Source organism: Homarus americanus, unplaced genomic scaffold, assembly GCF_018991925.1.
Source record: "Homarus americanus isolate GMGI-L3 unplaced genomic scaffold, GMGI_Hamer_2.0 scaffold41027, whole genome shotgun sequence".
Lineage (NCBI taxonomy): Eukaryota > Metazoa > Arthropoda > Malacostraca > Decapoda > Nephropidae > Homarus > Homarus americanus.
Window position 1 is genome coordinate 1,435,824 of NW_024745073.1, and position 26,572 is coordinate 1,462,395.

At 36.1% G+C, this 26,572-nt stretch overlaps 2 protein-coding genes across 3 annotated transcripts in view; both read left to right on the forward strand.

The window, feature by feature from the left end:
• Positions 1 to 6,505, forward strand: part of LOC121878369 (zinc finger protein 704-like) — a 144,785-nt gene extending 138,280 nt beyond the window's left edge. Inside the window, exon 8 of the mRNA XM_042384572.1 lies at positions 243 to 6,505. Coding sequence (XP_042240506.1) covers positions 243 to 413 — 171 coding nt within the window. The 3' untranslated portion in view covers positions 414 to 6,505. The remainder of the gene's footprint in view (positions 1 to 242) is intronic.
• Positions 6,506 to 8,921: 2,416 nt separating this feature from the next.
• LOC121878370 (protein SMG9-like) lies at positions 8,922 to 25,375 on the forward strand. Of its 2 annotated transcripts, none has more exons than XM_042384573.1 (9): positions 8,922 to 9,077; positions 12,010 to 12,434; positions 13,029 to 13,120; positions 15,021 to 15,219; positions 15,409 to 15,588; positions 15,910 to 16,204; positions 17,775 to 17,928; positions 18,639 to 18,738; positions 18,949 to 25,375. In XM_042384573.1, exons 1-9 carry the CDS (start codon positions 9,018 to 9,020, stop codon positions 19,025 to 19,027), a joined length of 1,584 nt encoding a protein of 527 aa, XP_042240507.1. In that variant the 5' UTR covers positions 8,922 to 9,017; the 3' UTR covers positions 19,028 to 25,375. The 2 variants fall into 2 exon arrangements, with proteins under 2 accessions (XP_042240507.1, XP_042240508.1); XM_042384574.1 differs by having other exon boundaries at positions 18,657 to 18,738.
• Positions 25,376 to 26,572: the final 1,197 nt, after the last annotated feature.

Here is a 26,572-nt window from a genome sequence, read left to right on the forward strand (position 1 = left end):
AATTTACTGCAGCCTAAGATCATTACCACTGACAAGTTTCAGGGTTTGCCTTCACACATGAGGTGTCTTGATGTTGAGGGCTTACTGTACTGTTTTACTGACCACCATGACATATTCTATGGTTTGTAATGGCCAAATGGATATTGTGTGAATATATACGGTACAGTATTGTATTTCTTGAAGATCGTGTAACTCTACCTCTGGATATTATTATACTGTACTAAATAGTTGTTTTTTTCCAGGGATCTGGACGTGGTAAAATAAGAGTAAGTTCTTCCCCTAAAGCTTCACCCGGCAGAGGAAAAAGGAATGGAGAAAGTCGTAAGTGCCGTAAAGTATATGGCATGGAGCAGCGTGACCTTTGGTGCACACAGTGCAAATGGAAAAAGGCCTGCAGTCGCTTTGGAGAGTGAAGGATCTCACAGTCTTGGGCCTGATGGGTGTGCTGGGCTGTGCAGCTTAAAAAGAAAATGACATTTTGATGTACTTGTTTATGGATTGATTATACTTCAGTGAGGGTATCACAAGGATTGTTGAGGGACAAAATGAGTGGTAAAAACCTCAGAACACTTTAAAAGTGAGTGGAAATAATGAATCTCGAGTACCACTGTACTTCAAGTGCTGCTGTAACTTTTTATCAAGTGTGTACTGTGCAACAAAACTCAAATATTGAGTTTACAGATGGTGGTCCTCCAAGCTTCATCCCAGTACAGTACTCTGAATATAATAGGCAGTGGTAGATCACCACAAATCATCTCCTATTATCAGAGAATGCATTTTCTTGTAGAGCTGTGAATACAAACTACAGAACCATGGACTAAGACCCCCAGGAGCTCAGATCCATATACATCACTGCCACATAGTTGACTGTGAGCTTCTGAAACTGGAAAAGTTTTGTGTGATGGCAGTTTGTTTGTGTATGAACTCTGCTGTGATACAGAATAAGTGGAATCACACAGTGATTCACTCCAACCACACTTTAATGTCTGGTGAATATTGACACCTGTTTAGAGGTAAAGAGAATACTGTATGTGGAAATAAAGAAAAGGCCGTTGACCATGAAAGTGGTTGTAACATTTTAGTTATAGAAAGGCTTCCAAATCTCCAGCACTTATTATTTGAATACCAGATGAAAATTGCAACAATTACTTTATGTAATTGATGCAACAGAAAGTATGACATGTTATAATAGCTTACATACATTGTATTGTAAAATTAAGGCAAGGGTCTTTCCGTGTATGTCATTGTATTTTAGCCAGAGTGAAGTGTGGATGAGGCAAGCTATAGGTGATGAGCGGATATGAACGTTAAGAATTATTTGTATCTAAAATACTTTTGTACAGTTTTCATGTTAAACTAAATAGATTCCATTCAAGCAATACTTCATGTTCAAGACTGCAGAAAGAATCACCCATACTTCCAAGTCCTGTTAATATTACTTTTATGTTTTATTTTCAGGTGTAAAGTGTCTGATAAGCATGAAATGCAAGCACTTGAAATGTACAAACAAAAGTCATGATAATCTTACGATGCTCACATGTCTGTGCAACTATAAGTACTGTATAGACTGGTTAAAGGCAGGAGAGTGCTCAAGAGTTATTAAAAAAAAAATTAAGTTGATATTAACTGTTCCTCCATAACACGTAATCAGAGTGATGTACTGCTACTAGTCTGCCTTAATAAACAACAGTCATATACACCTTCACTGAACTATGGAAGTACTGTACTCACATGGGTTCAGTTTAGTGTGGAACTTCTATGCATACTGTATATTAAAGTTGTCAGTGGGGAAACTATGGCCACATATTAAAATTGATACCCAGTACCTGTGATGCTTAGGTCAGTTCTTAGACAAAGGCATGAGGCCTGTGTATCTGGAGCTTCATCAGTATGCTAAAGTGAGTGGGCTAGTGGTACTACTGTACTACATGTATCAGGTCTCTGTCATCTTAATCTTTTAACCATGCATTCTGGCCCTGCTAGACAATATAACTAATTAATGATAAACCAATTCTCTGGTTTATATATATATATATATGTATATATATATATATATATATATATATATATATATATATATATATATATATATATATATATATATATATATATATATATATATATATATATATATATATATATATATATATATATATATATGAACAAGACTCAAACATTTGGTTTTGAGTTGAATTTTTTTTTTTTATGTTTTGAGCCGAATCACTCAGAGGAAAAGATGAGTTAACTGCCAAAATCGTAATGCATATGTACTTATTCAAAGCTTTCTGTTTTTATTATTGTCAGATAATGATGTCATTTTAATGAAAACAAATTCTTTGGAGTGTTTTTAAGGAGCACTCTCTGGTCTCCTCACAGTTGTGTAGCATTTTTTCTTGCAGCAGTGAATCAATTTCAAATGTTCTTTGTAGACTTAAATAGACCCAGGAAACTATAAGGATTGTTTTTAAGCTTAGTAAGAGAAAGAATAGATATGATAAACCTATGGCAACATATCAGTCAGGTGATGAAGAGCAATGATAAAAAAAAGACAATTATCTTTAACTGGACTCAAAGGAAATCTTATTCTTGGTATGAAAAAAATCAGCTCCAACATCCCATTACCACAACCCAGCATCCTAAACCTCTTTACACAGAAAGTAATGAAGTAATATTTCAGATAACAGTACAGTTATAGTACTGGTAATGGAATTGGATTTTTCTGATCATATATTTTATATTACTTTATATTAGTAAAGCTATAATTTTCCAAACATGTAAAGATTGAATAATAATTTAGATGGGTTCAGGAGATTCATTGTAGAAAACGTATATGTGAGTAATGTTAGTCTTAATGATTGTAACTACATTATGGATTATCAGAAAATACAGTAAGGTTTTAAATTATGAAGTACCTGTATGACAATTATTTCCTATGTCAGGGATTTGAAGTAATGAGGGGTGTGGTAGGTGGTGTTAAGAGCTGACCATATGAAGAATGAAAGGTTTGGAAACCTTAGATAAAAAAAATTATAAGATTTCTTCTCATATTCTTGAATATTATAACTTGCCATATTTGGTGTTTTTAATTTATGTATGGCATTATTTTTATACTTTTTTTTCCATAATCTTTATCCATGACATAGTTAATAAATGGATAGCTTGGGACCATGCCATTGGGGAAAATCTCTAGTAGGTCTTGCCGAGAGACAGTAGAGATATAAAGGAAGAGGCTGTACAGGTGTGTGTATAAGACTTAACAAGCCCACTGACGACACTGTTGATAACTTTTTTAAATGTCCCGAGAAAGAAGAGTGAAAAACTTTGTGAAGAATTCATCAGCATTCTACTGTGTTTTAGTTTGCTTATTTTAGGAGTAACAATTGCAGTACGGTACTGTACATTGGATATGATCTTTGTTATTTTAAACCAAATTAATCAGTAACCAAAGAAAATGTTGGTTAAAGTGAAAACGTTGTATGAATATTAGGTACAAAGACTTTAATTTCATCAAGAAATAACATAATGTAGCTGGTTGAGATTTGATCATGTATAACATATTTCTTCATGTTACTCCTCTTCTTTTTACTGCCGGTACATGTAACTGGGAACAAGACAGCATAATCTTAATATTTGATAACCGAGATGCTTAAAACATTTATGAATACAGTAATTGTTGGCAGTGACATATAGAAGGTGTAGATCAAGTGTTGGGCTACTATTATTAGGGCGGGGAAGCTTGAATGGTATGCAGTTTGCAATGTTCAGTTCAATATCCCCAAGTTTGATCTCATGAATAAGAAGCAGCTGCTCATATATAATTAGACTGGTAAACATGACTATGGCTTTTCACTGATCACCTGAGCCAAGATGTCAAAAATAGCAGCTGCATTTTTCAATTTTTATCAGGAATATAAGGCACTGATCTTCCAAGAGCAAGCAGTATCCCTGACATTATGTTAGTGGGCATGACCTGTACTGTCTACCATTGAAGATGCACTTGGCTCAAACCGTCCACTGGTGACTGACTGTGGTTCACAATTTGTACCGGTGAACATGGCCAGGAATGTCCACTGGTGAAAATGGCCTGAACCTCTGCTTGTGAATGTGGAACAGACCTCCACTGGTGAACATGGCCAAAACTGTCCATTTGTGAACATGGTCAAATCTGTCGACTGGTGAACATGGCTGAAACTGTCCACTGGTGAACATGGCTGAAAACTGTCCACTGGTGAATACTGTATAGCCTAGATTACTCACTTCTGGATGTGGCCAAAACCATCTGCCAGTGAATGTGGCTGGACCGTCCACTAGTGACCACGGCCTCACTTTATAAAGAACACTGCCATTTTTTCTTCACGGCATTACCAATTGAGAGTTGTGTTGTGATTATTTTTTTATCATGTTTTTCATTGTTCCCTTTTTTCTTTTAAGTTGCATATCATTACCTTAGAAATATGAGAAAGTACATAAGTGAATATTGAGAGGCTATAAAATGCTCATTCTGTTCAGGTAGTTGGACTAAACGGGTTAACAGAAACCCCATGTGATCAGTCTTTCAATACACATGTTTAATATGCATTATAGTCTGCTTAGTTGATTGCCCATTCATATTAAACATTATTTCATATACTGTATAGAAATAGTACTCACCATTGTTTTAGGATATATAAAATACTGGGTATATGCAGTTGTTTTTTTACATATATATGGATGTAAAGTTGCACATAATGTAAACTAATACTGTATTTTAATGTCCTAGGATGATGTTTACAAAACTTTCAGTAACGGGCGAGATCATGTCCACTACCAAATGAGTGCTTTAAATAGATTTTATAAACAAGTGATCTCTAAATACTTTTAGAGTTAGATATTGTATCATTTATGGAGAATATAGAGAATTTATTAATATATTTCACCAAAAAAATACAGAAAGGCTCTCTTCACTTCTGGTGCTAATGTTGCCATACAGTCAAAAAAAAAAGACGAATGATTAGAAAAAATAATAATATCCCGCCCCATTTATATGTACGAACTGTTCAGTATCTCTGTTTAAAAGAACATTTGATTAATTAATGTTCATCAATATCAAAATGTGAAACAAAATGGCCTTGGATTGCACAAATGTTTATTAAAAAGAAATCTCTCGTATATTTGGTATTAGACTGTAATGTTGGTTGATTAAGGATTTTTTTTCCTCCCAGTTTTGTAAATAAGACATGGGCACACGTATCTTGTGAAGAGTTTGCCAACCCTAGTCTAAGAATCAGAATAATTTTTATTAGATACAGCACTGTAATTGTAATTCATAGAAATAAACCAAGAATATCACGTAAAAGAAGATATTGTAATATTTTTTCTGAACATTGGACATATAATGTTAGTTGATGCTTAGTAGGTATGTAGTGAAAACTCTACCTCACCTACAATAGTCCTGTATTCTTGATGGCAAAATGGACTGAAGATTAGGGTGGTGGCACTGTGTATATTTCAAGGACTACCTGTCTTTCATTTGTATTAAACACAATTGTTTCTACAACACATCATCACATAATTGCCTATGCAATAGAAAAGGACACCTTCCGGGGCATCTCACATATACAAATAATGAACATTTTTTATGCCATTTGCCAAGAAGTTAACCAAGGACCTCATTACCAAGAAAGTGTAATTTGATATTTTATGCCATAGTACAAAGTATTTTATGACGTCTTAGTTTTTACAAAGCTTTTGCTAATTGCCACATAATTTTTGTGTCTTAGAGTTGTAAGACTTAAAAAAAGAGTTTTATTGATGTATTATCCATTTTCATCTCTGTATTGTAAGTGATGTATATATTCTATGCTTAATGGTGTCGGCTGTTCTACTGGTGTACATAGACCCCCTCCCAGGCTTCTGTTATACCCTATGGATTGAAAGATATATGATCTATTTAGTATATATTAAAGGATTTTTATGTTACTTGATTTCCTAAGAATTTATGAATATTATTTTTATTAATATATTTTACGATTATTATGAACCGAGTGTTTCTTATTACCTGAAAGAGATTTAAGGTAGACAAAGTGAAATCCATGGGGTTACTCTTATAGTTTTTCCGTGATTCATAGATATAGATATTTGAACATGTTGAGCAAGGATGGCATGGGTTAATATTTTGAAGTTGTGCTTCATGTGTGGAAAGTTTTAAAAATTATATGCAAAACTTATATATGCAAATTTTTAATAATAAATTATAACCTGTACTAAGTAGTTTCCGTTTACTGTATTTCACATTAAAAATGGTTTAGAAAGGGATAGTGCCTGTGCAATCCAAATCCAGATGAGTTCTTCAAAAGAACAAGGGACATGTGAACATGTTCAACATGTTCAAACTTTTGTACAGACATGATAGATTCAGTGTGTTTTTAATTGCTATTTTATAAGAGTAACATCTTCTATTCCTATCTCCAGACATTGCTGTAACTGTCTGTATGGTTTATCGTAATAAAAACAATTGTGCATGAAATCTCGACTTTTATTTATTCTTGTTGTATACCTAGGTAGAAGGTAGTAAGCAGCTATCAAAGAGGGAGGTACTGCCTCCCAAGAAGATACATGTATTGGAAGCATAATGTGTTGTCTAATGATAGACCCTGCTTCTATATGCCATCACAAATTTTTGACCAAGTCCCAGGTTGCTGATCTGACAGACTTTCTTCCTCATTTACACACAATTGCAGGGTCTCAATTGTTTCTCTTATTTGTACAACACAACATACATATCCTTTCTCACATTTTATCTGTTTTATTTGTTTAATTTCTGTATTTATTTGTGTTTTTTTACTGCCCCCCAAGCTCCAATCTGAGTCGGTGACCTGTTCTTGGGTGGGCTAATCCCCCTAAAAAAATATCAACCAACTTGGTAAGAAAGCTTTAGCATCTGGTAAAAAACTTGAATTGTAAAACATTGTTTATGATCAGTATTGGACTACAGAGTGTCCTTACTTGGAGCTGGCGGACGCTCGCCCCACAAGAGGTCACAACTCAAGATTGAAGAAGCCGCAAGTCCAGAAAAGTGTGAGGACAAACTTTTTCGGAGTGAGAGTAGTGAACTCTTGAAACAATCTACCAGAAAGTGTTGTGATGGCACAGAGTGTGAGCTCTTTCAAGACCAGACCTGACCAACACTGGAGCAGGTTCATGTACATTCAGGAGCCGATGCATGCCCAGTACTTGCCAACAGTGCGTTGTGTCTTGCCTGAAGAACTCTTATTCCCAAGGCCCCCAGTCTACTTGGATACTGTAATTAAGATGACATCTTGTACCTGAGATTCAAACTGCCTACTAAAGATTAGCCTAATATGGTAACTTAATTAGTACAATACAGCACTGTTTATCATTTTTTGTTTCAAGATTTGCAGGAATATTACCTACAAGATTCACTAGTTCTTTATATTGAAAGATCCACTCATACTGCTTATCGAGGGATTCACTGAGCCTGCAGCTTAGCAGTACCTAACAGCCCAGTATGGCTAGACTTGGGGCCGGGAAAGTGATTTTTCATGTCCAGGTGCCCGGGAGACAAGCTAATATTTTGAGAGGAAAATACAGTTCCTAGGTGGGAATTTGTCAGGTGCTGTGTGACCCCACCTCAGCTTATTGCTTGTCAGTAGTGTACCAGGATTATGACCTATGCTAGGTGCAGGCAATTTATCTCTACATTAAGCCGCCAACTAGTCAGTTGATGTCAAGTTGTCAACATTTGAAATGAACCGCAAAGTCGAGAGACTGTAGCCTGAGGTGACAGGTGTTATGACTTAGCATGACAGTGTTACCGCCACTGACCTAAGTTCATAGTGTCATGGTCACAATTGCACGGTTAGTATAAACAACACTTAATTATTCATATTATGTTCCACCGTCCACAAAACATGTGTAAAACTAATGCGTTACCCCTAGGAAAAGACTTGTTTTCTCTAGCGATGTGCCACTCATTTTCATTCATACACCCTGAAATCATTTACAACGGAAAGTTAAATTTAAGAGATAATCTGTATGAGTAGCCATAAGTCAAATATACCTATAGTGAGATGAAGCATTCAAGGTGTATTGAGTATATGTTGCAAGCGTCTTATATATTTATGTGTAGAATACATAGTGTTCAGACGATGTGTTTTGAGTGTCCAGACACTAGCTGAAATCAGTTTATGATTCTCGTGAACTTACGGGATAACAATTAAAAACTTAAGTCCTATCTTTTTTTTTATCTCCAGACCTCAGATAATTTGATGAGTTTGTTGAAATTATGGTCAATTTTGTATTTTAGATTTTCATTAATCTTGAGAGAGTAACCTGTCAATTGTAGAAAACTTTGAAATGAAAGTTCTACGTTCGTTTATATTTATCCTCCAAAAATATAGATATTTTCGAAGTTATAATGTTAAACTACGTCAGATTAATGTGTTTTATTAAAATAATGCAGTTCATCAAACCGAAAAGATCCCCTTCTCCTGATATAATATAAACCTAACATAATATTAACATTAACCTAACAACCTTAACACCCACAAAGTCGTGGATGGTCCTAAAACGAATATTGACCCAAATCTCCAAAGTTCCAGCCTTGTATTTTTAACAATACAACAGCACCCAGTTCATTTCCTATTTCCCATGGATACTCTGATGTTAATTAGGAATTCTGAAGTGTGGATTATTATCAAAACTAAATGCATTAAATAAAAGAAAGAGCTCATAAAAACTAATGGACAGCCAACACTGACAGATATAGTTTGACGACTCACCTTTTGTGAATCCCTCGGAAATCAGAATTCACTGGAATGTGGGTATACCAACATGATCCTTGCCTGTCAACTATTCTTTATACTTACCCGCCGCTTGGTGGCGCCTCTCTCAGGGGTGAACGTGTGGAGTGAGCCATCGTCCTCTAGTATAGAATCCTTGGTGATATCCAACATGGCTGCTTAGAAGCGAGTGCGGAGGCCAAGCGCAGGAGAAAACATGTCCTGTTGAGGATTATTATGGCCGATGTAGGCGACAAGGCAAAAAATAAGAAGAAGATTCGTAAAGTGTTCCAAAAGGTTTGTGAAGATTAGTAAAACAGGTATTATATGACTGAATTAAACACCATGGTAAAAACTTGGCTACGTTATCGTCGACCTTCAGACATTCAATCATTTACAGCTGTGGTGCAGTTGTTTGAAGGCGCCACCACTCTGGAAAACTCCAGATTTTTGCATTATTATTCAGGTATTATCCCATATATAAGGATTCCGGGTACAGTGAGTTGGTAAAAGAGGAGTAGGTTACAGTATTGCTGTGGTGTTTACGAGTGTTGACTTTTGTCAACATGAGGCAATAACCACACTACCAGGCGCACCCTCAAGTTATCTTCGTACATTCCGTAATTCATGTTGAAATGTCTCTTTTAGCACTTTGCATGTGATATAATTTTAACGACCTTGATGTACTACAGAAGGAAATGAAGGTAAGTTTTTCCGGTGGTTATTTTGTCAGCTGAAACGTATGAGAGAATTTTCCTGGATACCGAGTACGTTCACTGTTGCACAAGTTATACATTGAGAATTTTGAGTGTACGTCCAAGGTCATTCTGTAACCCATATTCATTGCTAATCTTCCTATTGGATTTATTAAAAGTATCATAAACTCCAGAAAAGCTTTTAAGAAATGCATTGGTCCTATACATAGGGTAATAGAACAAGAGGTGGGGAAATCAGATGTAAAGGTAATTAATGAACACCTAATGGATAACCGAATCTAAAATAAGAATACAAATGCTTCAGTATGTTAATAAATTAAAGGAAACAAGGGATAACCGAAGAATCTCCATCCCATCATATTTCACCTAAAGACTCACCGGTATTATTTCACTTGTTGCCACTAAACTAATCTCGGTAATTTTATAGTTGCTATCAGTAATCGTTACAATTCTAAGAAACTTTTCTTCAACAGCATTTCTGGCGCAAATTACGAGTCCGACTAATTACCCAAATGTAGCTGGAATGAAGTCAAATAATGGTCCTAGATGAATAAATCGGACTGCCAATCACTTCTCGACTAGTATTTGGTGTCAGAAAGTCACAAAAAATTGGAAAACTTACTTTAATCTGAGTTAATAGATCGCGTGCATGTACCGACGGAGTGAGGAATTACCCACTCTGTCTCCCCATCCTGGAGTCCATTAAGTTTTTTGCCTCCTGCCATAAAACAGCTTAATGACAATTTCCATCGTTGGCATATGTTCTGGTATATTTCGGAGGCAATATATGCCCAGTATTTGCCAGCAATGTGTAGCACTGACATAACCGACAGCCTAAACAGCTTACAGTGAAGAAAATACAATACAAAATGGGACTGCCCAGTATGGGCCAATAGGCCTGCTGCAGTTTCCTCCATTCTTATGTTAACTCAACTAAGAATGAAAGATTTTGTGCAACACTTTCATAAGTTATTCCTCTTCTTTCCAAATTTGTTTGCAGTGCATTAATCATGGGGATAAATGACTACACAAAATTTGTCTTGTGGAGAAAGCACTTCATCAGCACTTCATTTTTACAATTTTCAACTCGGAGAGGCCACTCTGACCTGTGAGGCCCCAAGCTTTAGGTTACACCTAAATCTGGCACTGGCAATAATGCTGTACAGGTATAGAGGCCTATGAAACTTTCAGGGTTTTGTGCTGTGGTACCACATGTTCTATGCACTCAAACACCATTTCTTTTATTTTGTAACATTTTATTTTTTTTACTTAGATTACTAATACTGTAGTCCATAATATGTAATAATTATTTGTAAACATTAGATTTTATGTGTATAAGAGATAGGGGTCAAGGAGGATGTGAGCAGCTCGGGGTTAAAGATATTGAGAACACTTCTGATAACTAAATGCTATATCCAAAACTAAAATTAACTTGCAAACAGAATTTGTTCCAGTTTTATCTTTCTATAGCTTATCAATTATCTCCCATATATTTATGGGATTGATCAAGAGGTGCAGAAAGCTTAAATTTAAATAGAGGAAGGCTGGGGGATTAGTGGTGGAAGATAAATCTATGCCAATGGCTTTCATATTGATTCACATTGCTTTGTATCAGTTCACTCAGCATATGAAGTCGAGTCTTTATGCTCCATATTTTCAGCTTTGAAAAGATGCACTGTAGCTACATATGTAGATTTATATCATTGTTGATAAGTGAATCAAAGTGCCAGTCAAGATATTTATAGACTTATCATAAGTATACAGGCATACCCCGATAACTTACGCATATTGGGACTGTGAAAAGTCATTGGTTAGTGAATAAACGATTATCGAAGCAATTAATCCAATAAGAATATAACAAATTCAGGGGATTAAGGACTAGCCACCCTCCAAAAACTCCCGTCTACCCTTGATATATCTCTGTACTGTACACGATCAAGCAAGAAAATAAAGCAAGCAAAATAAGCCTTAAATAAGCAATGTAAAGCATAATTTGATACTTATTTACCTGTGTTGAGGATGGTAGAGACAGTCTAGGTGGCAAGTTCAAGTCTACCAATCTTTGGTGGTCCATCACCTCTCTTATTATGCCTTTTCACTTCACATGAAGCTGCCCATAGGGGCAGCAGAAGAGGAAATATCACTGGGGCGTTTAGACCTGAGAGCAAAACACACGAAGTCAGAAATAAAGAAAAAACACTAAGTCAGTGACACATAGTAAGTGCAAACAAGAGCAGAGAGGCCGGAATGAGTTAGAGGCAGCAAGTAGAGCCCTCTCGTGTCAAGAATTCGCACCACGTCACCGCCTGCCAAATTCAAAACGGTTCTGCCACTCCTCTTCTTATCGTCGGATCTCCAGGGTGTCAACAAAACTTGCAGGATAGCCCAATATGTAAATGTCGGTTATGCAAAATGGCGGTTATTGGGGTGTCTGTGTTTGGGGTATACCTGTACTGGTATCTAATTAACCCAGTATAAATGCACATAAGTTTATGTTTTGTTTTTCTCTTCAGCCTGATCGGGAATTTGAAACTTTCCTGCCTGACAACATGCGAGCACCTGTGATTCAGGTGTTGGGTAAACCACCCCATGACTACAAGGGTGGATCCAGCAACTATAGTCATTATGACCATCCACATCCTCACAACTGGGAGAAGCGTGGTGGAGGACGGTACCATGATGACTGGGAGAAGAGAGGAGGCTACAGTAGTAGTGGGGGCACAGGTGGTGTGCTCAGGATCAGTGAAGGCACCAGGAATGCAATATTTTCCGGGGATGCCGGACGACCACCTGGACGAACAACGGATGGAGACGGAGGTGAAGGGGATGGCTCACAAAACACTGGTGTGGGGACTCCTACACCAGTCATACTCTCCCGGGCACGAAGTAACAGTGAGCAGCGATCTACTTCACCAAATCCTACTATTATTACGGCTAGGTAAGTTAAAGTACTAAATGGGTTTCCTTTCATTTTCATTCCTTGGGATTTAAAAAAAAAAAACCATCCTTACAATTTTTGTGTTAGACAATATGACACAATGGATGAAAGACTTTGGCAACCCTACCAAGACAACAGGAGTCGCAGTGTTCTTTCTGAAGTTCATCGACGACGACACCCCCAAGTAGATATTTTTTAAGCGACTGTACAGTAGCTTTACAATATACACTGTACTGAGTATGTTTGCTAATGTTGTACACTTTTGTTTTTTAATTTACTGCTTTAGGAGTTAGTCAGGCAGATATTTTTTATTAATTTATCAATTTTAATCATTGTGCTTTATATTTGGTGCAGTAGAATCTTATTTTCTACAATAAGATGAAAATAATAATGTAGTACAGATATTACAGTATATAAACTTCAGTTGTGTAGATTTTTTATCGTGCTTTCCTTTATTCTGTTCTTGAGGAGTGCATTTGTTTATGCTTATTTAAGTCCACTTTTGTTTATTATTTATAACAGTAGATCCTATGGGGTTGTCACTTGTCCAGATAATGTTTTTTTTTTTAGACTAACTGGGCAACTTTATTTCAGGAAAGATTCAGCTCCTAATGTAAACTCCGGTTCCACAACTTTTGGCCAGCAATACCTGATAGCTTCCTCCAAGGCTGTAATGATGATGGAAGGTGAGGCATTTTACTTATCAATACTTTTGTTATAATTTGAAAGGGTTTTGGCTGATTGCTGTAATGTTAGAATGTCAAGTAATGGATATGAATCATACTTTTATAGCAGATAAAATCCTTTCCAGTTCAGAGTGGATATTTTGCAACTTAAAATTGCTAATACTGTATTGTGCAGTCACTACTATTCAGAAGGTGGACACAATACATTACTGTACGGTATACAGCTCCTCCCCGACTTACAACCTACTCGACTTACGACGACTCACACTTACGACCTGCCTCAGTCGTACCAAAATTTTGTCAAATTACGTATTTTCGAGTCTCAACGTCAGTACACAGATAAAATTTTCATTTGTAATACACTTTAAAATGGCTGGCAAGCTTAAAAGTGAGAGTTTTGTGGTACTGATAAGAAAAAGAGACACCCATTTTAGATTTTCTATGTATTATTTAAGCATTTTCGACTTACAACCATTTCGACTTACGACCAGGATTCGGGTCCCTAACCCCATCGTAAGTCGGGGAGAAGCTGTAGTACTTCCTTCTCAACAGAATAACCTGTATCATGGTATGGAAATTTTTATGCAAGCATGTATGTTCTATTTTTAGCCCACAACACACAACAGGATATTGTAATGTTCACATCAACACTTGTTATGTATGTTACTATCATATATCCTGAAGTCTACGTAATTGTTATTGTTAGGATTTGGCAAGCAGTGACACATGTAGTCAGCTGGTCAGTGATGTAAGGTACAGTATTGGGGTGCTTGAGTTCATAGGGGTGTGTAAAATGCTAAATACATTATTGATTTTCCACATATTATTGTTGTCGGTGGTTGAATATTACTGGTACGTATTGTAATTTATCACATTCCCATTCAATAACCTGTAACATTTGCAATGGAGACATGGTATCATACTCAATGTTTTGTAGGCATATGAGAGTATTTGTACGACTCTTATTACACTTATAACATTTATTTTATTTGTCTATTGTGTTATCTGTATCCTATTCATTATTCTTCACTACTTTTCTGCTCTTTTAAGTGAAACTACGTACTTGTCAATGTATGCACTACCCTGTAATGAGCTTTGAGTTACACATTCACGTGTACAGTATTGAAAATGCAGTTATGTTCCGAACATTTCAGCTTATTATTTTTTGTTTATATATGCTGATTGCATCCAGGTCTTCCCCCAATTCCTTCCTTGGGTATTATCTGCTCACAGGTGTGGGTGTCAAAGTCATGTTTGCAAGCCACCCTTTGTTACCTGGTTCTCAGCAAATACATATGAGAACAGTGTCACTCTTTTTTTTTCTTTCTTTACATGATATACTGTACATACCTAAATCTTATTTATATGAATTTACAGTATTCCTAAAACAAACACACACACACACACACACACATGCAAACACACACATGCACACATGCAAACACACCCACACACATGCAAACACACACACACATGCAAACACACACACACACATGTAAACACACACACACACACATGCAAACACACACACTCGAGTCAGGCTCATACAAAAGAACGAGCTCAGCAGCCTCTTCAGGGGACAGGAAAGGTCCCTTACATGATATGCTGCATGCTTGTGTCAGTCGGTAATTGATGCATGATCCTGTAATGTGTGGCAGTGCTGCTGGGCTGGCAGTGTTGTCAATACATAGGTCTAGAGTTGCTTGAAACACTTCATAAAAATCAAGCTACTTGTTGTATTGCATGTAATCGTAACATTTCATCAAGGATATATCCGTGACTGGCTCCACCCGGCATCTATTATTTATCACGGATATATCCATGATTGATGCACAGCGGGTTTATGAGAAATTGAAATAAAAAATTTTGACTGAAAGACAACCTTTGTGTTTATGTTCAGCTTCTCTCACACCGGAGAGGATGATGAAGGGTCCAGTACGCCTACTAGATGAGAGCCTCAGCCTCTGTGATGACCTGAGTTCATACCTGTTAGACCAGAGCAATTTTTTAGTTGTGGCCATGATGGGGACACAGGGAGTCGGAAAATCTGCCTTGGCTTCTCTCTTTGTAGATCCTACTGTAGATGTTCAAAAGATCAGGTAATATACATACTACTTTTCCTGTAGCGTTGATGTACAGTACATAGAGAAAGAGTATTTGATTTTTTGGATAAGACTGTTTATTCAAAGTGTCATTTTACAGATAAAGATAGACAGTTACTTCAAATTTGCTCATATATAAATAATGTGCAAGGGTATTCAAATACACATTTCTGTCTCTCTTTGAAGGTCTTGTGTGTTCCGACCTGAGAGCCTTGAGCAGATAATGTCAGGCTGTCATGGAACCAATGGAATTGATATTTACATTACACCAGAACGCCTTATTGTATTAGACTGTCAGCCACTTCTCTCCCCATCCATCATGGACCGCCTGATCACACAGGAAAAGAAATTTACATCTGATTACAAGTGAGTCAATGTTTTCCTTAAAGGGTTTAAAAAATTATGCAATTTTGACTTGATTCTGTTTTGTTTTTTTAAAGGTTGTATTCATAATTATGCTGCTTATTATTATTAAGAGTTAATATATGTCAGAAAGAAGTTATCATTGGGAGAGATAAGGAGTGAATGAGTGTGTACACTGCATATCAGAGGTTGTGTGATTATGTGCTTATTGAAAGTGCAAAGATTATATTTCATCAAACAGGCCTTATTGATCATCTTAGGTAGGAGGTTGCAACCCTCCTTTGATATGATGTTACTAAACCTTTCAATTTCCATTCATTTCAGTTCAACAGAGAACCTTATGGAGGTAGAGTCATTGCAGGTGCTTACTTTAGTGATGAGTATTGCACATGTTGTCATGATGGTTCAAGACACTTCAGCAGATCCTAACCTCATTCGTCTTCTCCAAACTTGTGAGATGATGAAGCCTTCCTCCTCTTCCACCCCATCATCCTCTTCATCTGCTTCCTCTGCACCATCAGCAAGTGAAGACACACAACAGTATTTTCCTCATGTAGTCTTTGTGCATAATCGTGCTCCATCACATCATTTTACTCCTGCTACTTTGAAAAAATTGCAGGTAAGATTTGTAAAAGAATTTCAAGAAAGTTTCCCATCAGATAATTACACTGGGAATCCTACCTTAGGAATTATTATTTACACATTTAATATGCTCTTTTAAGCCTTATTGTATGCCCCTTTATGTTTGATGTTGGGGGCAAGTAACTCAGTGGATCATTTCCTTTAGTGATCCTTATTACTCCTCCAAAGCTTTACCTTCCTCTCAGCACTACAATGTTCATTTTTCCCTCTTAGGTTTGCTCCAAGGGCAGGCTCATTACCTAAGGTAATCAACCACTAAGGAGGGATCTTGGGGGTACTGTATGCCCTATTGTGAGTTTATATAATTATGAATGGTATTTGTGAATAATTAAGTAATTCCCTTTTCTCTGAATCTAAACCATGCATCTCATACATGTGCTCATCCAGGGTGGATTGGTTAAAACCGTGCTCTTATTTATTTTTATTTATTTTTTATTATTTTTTTTTTGGGGGGGGGGGTAAATTACTTTTTGTTTCATAGTTTATATTTCTTAACAATGTTATTTTTCTACCCTGCAATATGCATACCTAAGGTCCTGGTGAGACTGAGTTCTCATTCTGTTGTAAGGGAGGCTTTAATTATATTAAACTAGATATCACTACAAAATAATGCAATTAGGGGAAGTGATTTTGACAGTTACATCCTCCTACACTTGATGTACTGGATGTGAACTGAACAGCAACCAGATGTGACACAAAACAACTGCTGTCCTACTTGTCTACTGTCTGCTCGCCTTAGGTCTGCACATACAGGGCAGAGAACACATTGTTATGAGATAGTTTTTACCATTGGGTTAAACCAATCCACCCTGAAGTTAACGAACTCGACACCCACCAATTTCTTTGTTTTATCCTCCATATTATAGTACTGTAATGACAAGTTCAACCATTTTTTTTCTTTTAGTATATATCAGTGCATTGCACTTGAAAAATCTTTTGGTGATGAAAGGAAATTATACAAATTCCTTCAACTAGCTGTATTAAGACATGATTATACTCTATATTGTCAACATTTCATTATTAAGCAGAAAACCTGGAATGTAAACTAAATACATAGTTTTTCAACTACCAGTAATTTATAAAGAAAACATACTGCACTGCACAGTTTTTTATTGAAATATGAAAGATAAATGCAATTGATTGATCTAAAGATTGACAAAAGTGCAAGAGTCCCTGCACTACACACGGTGGTGTAAAAGTGATTACATTACTGACCTGGGTACACGTACATTTGTCGATCTTAAGATCTATTCGTCAAACCACCGCGGCTGAGGTGAGGTAGGGCGAATGGGCTCCTTCCGAAACACCCGTACCACTGGTGGCCTGCTCACTTTTACACCTCCATATGTAGTGCAGATGGTTGCATTCCCCGCCCGGGTTACACATGCAGTTGATTGCATCAAAGCTCAAGGAAAAAAATATATAACAAATAAACACTGTTTATTTGGTTTAAATTTTTTTCTTCTTTTTCAATAACTGGGTTTTTCCACCCCGTGTTCATTGGTGTTGTAATAATAATGGAAATCACTTGTTTGCTTATGATTCAGGGAGTGTACCAGGAAGCATTCTCCGGGTCTTGCTTGGAGAGTGAGAGTCGTCTGGGTCTCTGCAATAGCCTAACCTACACACCCCTGGCACAGACTTCTTGTGGCAGTCTTGTCAACCTGTTTTTGCTGCCAGATTTTCATAAGCAACATCATAGTAAGTGAAGTTTATGTTAAAAAATTTGTCCTGCAGTGTTACTCTTGTCCATCTTCATTTCTGGTAAATTTTTGATAAATACTTAGGCTTTAGAACTTCATGGTTAATGTGCACAACAAGGCATCCATGTCCTACAGATGGTTTCTAGTCAAACTGTGTGTGCCAAAATTTTATGCTTTTCAGTGAGCTCCATTTGTAAAGAATTCTTGCATAAATCTTGTTCACATGTTCCTTCTGTCTGTTTTTTGGGGCTAGCCTATATTTACCTTTAAATTAACTTATATCCACTCTTTTTATTGAGTCATGCATTTATTTTATCCTCAATTTGGGGGGATTTTAAAGTTTTTCAGCCAGTGGGGAGCATGCGTGTTTTACAGTCATAGCTATATTTTTGTAGTTTTATTTGTAATCAGGATTGTAATGACTAAATCTACATAGTTTTATTCAATATATGATCATGCTGTTGTAAAAGAACATGTGCTCATTTTTTAAATACCATCTTGGGAAAAAATTCCATAATTTAGTAGAAAAGCATTCCCCTCACAAGTGAAGGGTCCCTGGTTCAGTTCCTGGCCAGAGAGGATGATTAGTTCTTTCCATGTATATTCGTTCACCAAGAAATTAATGATCATCTCCTGCCCTGCCACCAAGCTTCATGGCAGGAAATGCATAAAAAGGTTAGAAAGTTAAAGGAAAATATTAATTTTCAGGTCCTGTAACTTTCACAGAGTCTCTGAGTGAGATGCGGCGCCAGATGCTGAGTGTGCGACGTTTACCCCTCACCCACCTGACTCTTACTGAAAAGTCCTGGTAGGTGTCTTTATCAACATCTATGACAGGATTCATGCCATTCTTAAGTAGCAGATGGATTAAATAGGAGACAACTTTTTTATAGAGGAGAAGGGTGGAACAATACATTAGAATCAGACCATATGTGCCAAGTTATGGGAGTTTTACTGTACTGTATAACTATTTAAAGTTTCAGAGTAACATGTATACTTGTATGTTCTGTGTTTGTAGGTACCAATATGTGTGTCGCACATGGGAGAGTGTGCGCAAGTGGAGTCTCTTCGTGGAGTACAGCCGCCTGCTGCCTTGAGCGGTGCCGGTGCTTGTAACTGGACATCTCCTGCCTGGCATCACCACCCTAGCTATGTGGGTGTTGTGCCGCTAGTGACGCCTGGCGCCACTCACCGCCCTGCTCTGTTCCCTTCATGGGACTGTCACAGCCGGTTGGCCCCGCCCTGCTCTTGCCCCTCCCTCCCCCCCACACCTCACCTGCTGTGGGCATGGGTCATCATTCAGAGGGGGTTGGTGTGCACGTGGGCACTGTGCCCAGCTGTGGGAGTGGCACTGCGTCGTATGTTGTTTGGAGCTACAACCCTTGGCCAGTGCTGAGGGGATAGCAATGATCTGACCCGGCTGCTGTGTTGGGTCACCCGAGGTCGTAAGCTGTTTTTTTGTGTACTTACCCATTACAGTTATGCATGAATGGGATTTCCATTACATTTGATAACAGCCCTATTGACATGTCGTGACCTCTACAATCTAAAACAGTAAACACTTGTTCACATAGACTGCATTATAACCATTTTCTTGTAAGTTACATTGAAATTATAAGACAGAGGATTGTAGAAACAGGTAAGGGTGATGATGCACTAATGTAATGGGTGAGAATCACAACAAAACTCGTAACTACATCCCTGACCCTCCTGAAGTGGGTCTGGCTCTTAGTACATCACGTTGTTCAACATAACAAGTGTGAGATAAACTCACCATATCAAGATATCACTAATATCTTATGGTTTTGCCAAGTGAACTTGCAGAGAAGATGCTGTATAAGACAAGTTTGATTTTATTTTGTTTTTCTTTTTTTTCTTTTTTTACTTCTTCAATGAAAGTTACTGGTACATTATAGTTTTTATGTACTTATTTTTATTTTTTCTGAATTCTTAATCAATATTTGAGTCACAAACAGCTATAGATACAATGACATTGGTTGTTTCCCTGTGAAATTCCCTCATCAGTGTGTCACAAGATGTGAATAGTAATCATTCAAATAATGATTAAAAATTCAGTACCAGTTTATTTTCACTAATATATTTAAGACTCAAAACCTTAATACTTTACAATACAGAACATATCATTAGCAGCATTTCATGATAAGAAATTACAAGATTTCTGATTACAGTATATAAATCAACAGTTGATGAAGCTAATCATGTTTCTGTAAAAGGAAATCTTCATCAAATGCATAATTTACTTAATTGATTACGTGATGTGAAAGATGACTGCAGCTGGTGTACGTTCTGCACTGCACATCAGGAGTTATCTTTTACCATCCTGAGCTAAGGAGTCACTCATTTGGTTTGGACTTCTCTTCCTCCCAGTACACTCATGATTTCCTCTTCACTGTATAAGGATATTGCCACAATTGACAATTTTTAATGCACAACTCTTCTCTTTGGTCACTACTAAACTAAAATCTAGAAAAACGTTTGCTGTCAGTGTCTGCTTTGTGCTATATTTTCACGACTTACATTTAATAATAGATATGGCATACATTAATGTCAAGAACATCGTCCTATTCCACTTCCATGTATGGCTCATCTCGGGTGAGAAATGGGCTCTTTAATTAATGACATAACTGACAGGCTTGACAACTTCAGCATATAAGTTGGCAGGAATGACGTTTGTGGTGTTAATCATTCTAGATCTAATACTTTTTTCTCCTAAATAGCCCCTCTTAACACAACATATCAATTTGTAATTAGTTACGTGAATTTCCTCATTATATATTTATGCCTTTTTGGGGATTTGAGTCATTGTGCCTGGAAAGATTATGTTCAGGGTACTGTATCCTCTACTAAAATTACTATTTTACACTGTATTTGAAATTTTGGGAAAATAACTTTGATGATGTGTGGGAATACATGTACTGTAATAGAATTGTAAGGGTGGGTGAATGTATAGATTAAAAAGAAAGTAATATATTAAGCTATCCTATTATGGAAAACAATATGGGAATAATGTAATGCTTGGGAGTCTCAGAAAAACAAATTTTGCTATTTCTTTCCCTTGTAACTGCTTAAGTAAGGGAACTTGAACAGAGTTCATTATACCCTCAATGTCATCCTGTTTGAGATGGGTGTTATCCTGCATTAATCCTTGGTTCCATACACAAAAGGTTACACAAGTTCACTTTACAGTTAGACCAGAAATGTCATTTGAGAGCTTACTGTATTATTTACTGGATGTTCATAACATGTGCCATCCTGCTTTAGACAAAGGAAGTTTGTGTGATAAAAAAAATATTGTACTGAGAAATGACTACATGTCCCATGGAATTTCAGATTAGTTAACTAGGCAGTGTAAAAGGACTAGAAACGATAAATATTGCCACATAATGCCTTACAATACCAACAAGTGAGGAAACCAGGATTTTAACCAAGTATTGTACCGGTATGTGAAACATTCCTTACATAGACGTTAAATTTTTAGTTATGTTACCAGAATCTTTCTCAACATACCTTTTGCATTGTAGTTCAAGTCTTCAACAAGGCACATCTATATGCAATAATGGGTTAATTTCTTCAGCTTGTAATACTCAAAACAGAATTCTTCAGTAATAGTTTTTTTATTACACTATTATTATTAACTATACTGTAAGCTAAAATGTATGTGTGAATGTGAGAGACACCATTGAGGTTGCTTGGTAACCATTGAAGAACAACATGTAAGAGCCCATGTTTAGTTAATCATGAAAGCTGTTAATTAATAAGAGGTTTATAAATAGTTAACAAAAGCAACACTTAACAGGCAGATCATTACGTTGGATTGTTTATTTTAACCAAGAGGACTCTTAAATTACCTCAAAAACTGCTTTGAGTTACATACTGTAGTTTTAAACAAAGCCAAAAACTCACTGGAATTTTTTTTTGATTGGGATGAATTTGTCAAGACTCTCATTACTGTACTGGGATGGATCTAGCAATAAAATGTTCACTTAAAACTTGCGGGAACATTTAATAGCTTCTGGAATTACTTGGTGTGGAAGAATTACAATATATTTTAATTTATGTAAATCAATACTCTCTACTTAGTTTCTTCATATGGATGTCTGAAACTTGACCTCCAATGCTCATCTCCCTAATTTTTATGAAGTTCGGATCGTACCTCGTGGAAGTACCATATCTCTAAAACCTCTGTAGGATAGAATGGATTTAGTTTGTTAGGTACATAATACATTTTTTCTAGAAACTGTGTAATAATTCTGCATAAAGCTATTTTTCTAATGATTAATGATAATTTTGTTTTGGGCCATTCATAATGTCCAAATATTACTGTATCAGTGATGGCAGTTGTAGGAACCATTAATTTGCTAAACACTATTCTGAGTTTAGGATTACATTTGTCTGCAGTTTGAAATCATCTGAATTGCTGAGGTGTTTGTAACTGAATTGGGTTATCTAAATAAGCATTTTGTTTAGTATTGGTATACAGTACAGTACTGTACTGTATTTTGCAAGAAAGAGATTTCACTTATCAGTAGCCAGCAGTATACTGTATGTCTGAATTTACATAAATCTTACACAGTACAAGATGGAGGTCAGGGAAAATTAACCATTATTTAAGAACAAGTTGTAGTATCATCCTTCCTCTCTACTTAAGATCATCATAATTTCCCCTTTTTATTTGCAAAAACATTGATATGAACCAAAGGTCAGTTTACACATACGAGTTGTGGATTTATGAATTATGCACTTCAGTTTGTAGTAAACGTGTGGCATTGTATTTTTGCACCTTTTGGAATCGTCTGTTGTCATTTTGTCTTCAATGATTACCAAAATCTAATTTTTTTATTGCAAACTGAATGTATAGTTCATATGTTATTTTATTGACATTCAAACTTTTATGTGATGTTTTTGTACTTTTTCTTTATTCATAGTGGGGAGAGATAGTGCTTGGGTGGTTGGCAGTTCATTGCAATAACTCCTCTTCCAATTTACATATTTTACAGAGAAAAATTACAGAACAGTGCTAGTATTACAGATTATTTTTATTTTTCTGAACAGCAAAAACAAGTTTGTATAATTATTAATACTGTACCTTCCCTATTTCTCTATTGAAGTAGATACCCTTCTTTATTATCACAGCATGTAACTTATGATGATTATTCCTTACATCCTGTGAGGCTGCTCTCTTACAACACTTTTGGAGAGAATTTCTTCAAGATAATGTGTGCTTTCTTTTTTAAATCTTTTTCCACTTTAATGTAGGGTGGTGAGAATCATGAGCAAGTACAAACACATACTCTCCAGTCATTCTCTTATTAATATAATGCCTATTTACTACTACTGTACCAAACTGCTACCTATTATCCTATGATGTCACACAGTAACATTAATTTATCCTCTCCCTATGATTTATTATTTAAATATCTGCCTTCAGTGGGTCATGTCTGTGATTCCCATACCGGTATATGAAGTATAAAACTTCCATGTCCTATGTTCTTTTAGCTTTGTGTGATATTAATACTATCCTTGGGTTTTATGGGCATTTTTGCATAAAACCTTCCCTTTGGCTAGATTATATCAATCACTGTTAACAGCTTTCAAGACAACTTTACTGTTACTAACCCACACTGCTTCCAATTTTCTTCCTGCTATAAGTGTACATTTTGAATGACTTAGAGCTGACCTTCTTCAGTCTTGCCGCTCCCTAATGTTCTACCCAATTAAATGTTACTTATTAATATGAGATCAATTGCTTGCCCTCTTTTGATTAATAAAGTGACGATGATATGCTGAATTGGTAAGGACTTTGGGAATAATGGCTGTGGAGAGGTCAACAGCTTAAATACTGAATGTGAGGGAGGTGATGAACTCTAGACATTTGCAAATACCAAAAACAAAGTAGGTTCCACTTAATGTTGTCAATGAGATTTTATTTATATTTGTTCAACATTTAATATAATTCAGACCGTTTTTTGTTTTACAGTACTTTAATAAAGAAGAAATTTGAATTTGCCAGTGATCGACTAATTCGAAGAAACAAAATTTAATAGTGATTATTATTTGGATGTCGTAATTTTTCTTGGTGATATAAAATAAACAAGAAAACTGTCATCTGCACATAATGATAGAATGTATCATGAATGCTAAGATTTTTATTGATTCGTTGTTGTGTATATTTTCTTTTTCTGGGTAAGGCTTTCATTTTGGACGTCCTTATAATAATTATTGTTTGATCTCCAATTGCCATCAGGCCACTTTCACCCACAGAGATTTTTATTCATGCTCTTAATTGGTTGATTATAATTATTGACAACACCTGCAGTATATTGTCACTTATGATACAGTATGTTGCATCTTTTTCTTTATAGAGATAAAAAAATTTTCCCAACCTTTAGACTTTCAGTGTACTGTAGTTAGAAATCATTGTACAGTATTTTCTATTTATTTTATTTTATTTTTTCCAGAAGGGATAGGAATTAGAACACATGAGGTGACATGTCAAAACCACAGTCTTAAAGTCAATTTTCCTATATTTTTATGGGGTGGGGGGGTTTATATTTTCTGGAACTCCTATAGCATGTAACAATGTGGATCTGGGTTATTCTCCACTACTGTATTGGTTTGTGAGCTTCAAAATTAATTTCAAGGATTTTTGTTTGTAAACTTGTCCTACAGCTGAGGAAGTTACTACACTACACCTGACTCAAATTGTATTAAGCAGGAGAGTCAAAAAGTATCCAAAAATATATAACCAGAGAAAGCAGTAATACTAATATCACAGTGGATTACTTTTACACCACCCTGTAGTAAAATTTTGCTTTACATTAACTGCAGTGTGTCAAATAGTTACAGAGTATTGTATTGCAGACATCTACTTGTTATGGAAATGACTGCGGAGGTTTAAGTTCACTCAGAATTATTTAGCTTGTCTTGGACCTGTATGTTATTAGTTTAATATTAGTATGTAATGTGGTATGAGAAGGCAAATATCTTGAATTATGAAGTTTAAATTGGGAAAAAGCCTTTGGTAATAACAAGTAGGAGACTCAGGCTAACATTTGTTCGGAAGTGTGACATTGCTAGCTAGGCAGTACTTATAAAATGAAATAGATGTCAGTTAATTATAATAGATCCAGGAAACAAGGATATTAGATAATATCTAACATTTAATGTGAATATATGATTAACCTCATTGTTGCCTGATCTTTGAATGAGATTCACATTTAGGAAGTACCGGTGTGTGGATGCTGTATTGGTATGGGCATGGATGTGCACACAAAGGACTGATCTATGTTTTAGGTGATGGGAGTGAGTTTGTCATTATGTTAACTGGTGGTGGTGAGATGAATTTCTGGAATAGATGGCTAATAATGAAATTATGATTATTTTGCATAGTGTATTAATGTCAATAAATGTGTCACTCCCAGTGAGCAGTGTGTCTCATTACTACCCTGATTTTTGTCTCACTGTGATGTTTATATCATCCCTGTTTTTATGTATTACTGTAAATACAATCTTTTAAAATTTTGAAATAAAAATTGCATAATTTTTGTATTAAAAGAAACTAATTTTAACAAAGTACAGTAGATACTGCAATATCAACACTCTTGTAGTCTCACCAGTGTTTATAAAAAAAAAAAACTAGGCATACACTGGGGAATTCGCGGGGTCAGCTACTCGGCGACAAACAGCGTTTGTAAGGGAGAAATCCACTACAATAGCATAGACGAGTGCGAAATGGCAATGCAAATGTAGAGATAGATTAAGAAACACTGCCTGGGGGAACGGGAGTTAACAGTGTAGGATGGCCCCGCGGTCCCGGCTACTTGTATAATACCAAGAGGTGATCCGCCACGCCAGCCTTTGTCATATTCCATCTCATAATACTAATCCAGTTGGTCTTTCTGAAATGCGAAAACAGACTAAACCACCTGGGAAAGCTTTAATTTACCTCGGTATTCGTGCTTTAAAGACAAGTGTCTTACATTTGTATGGATTTACAATTTCTTTGTATATTTTTTATTTTCGTAAATAGAACACACGAGTTTGGCAACACAAATTATTTGAACTACAAGTTATAATGTTAGATGAATTTCACAAATAGGATTGAATAAATAATATTTTTTCAACGAGATGCAAGCACAATCGAACCAATTTAACCCAAACTATCTGAGGTTCGTAAGGTAGGGTAAGGCAGGGTAAGGTAGGGTAAGGCAGGGTTCGGGGTGCAGCATTACCGGTAGTAGTTTAGCGGTTAAGTTCGTGGTAATTTTCTAACGTTAGTTATTTTGATAGGGTGTCTCACCCTTCCTAACCTCCGATCTGCATTCAACTTAATAAGCATGTACGGTTAAATTTCAGCAATATCTTTGTTCATTTTCGAATATCATGCAAGCGAATTTATATGACAGGCAGCAGTAACATTTGAAAATTAAGTTAGATGGACCGAAACAGCAATAATGCCATATTCATCGTATTCATTTTTGGTATATTGCATCGGCACAAATTTGTGAAATAACAAGCGACATACTGATATAGTAATGGCCATTTTACTTAATTATGATCAATGATGGGTTTTGGAATTATGTTACATCGCTTATATCGTTAAAGGTGGGGGTGAGGTGCTG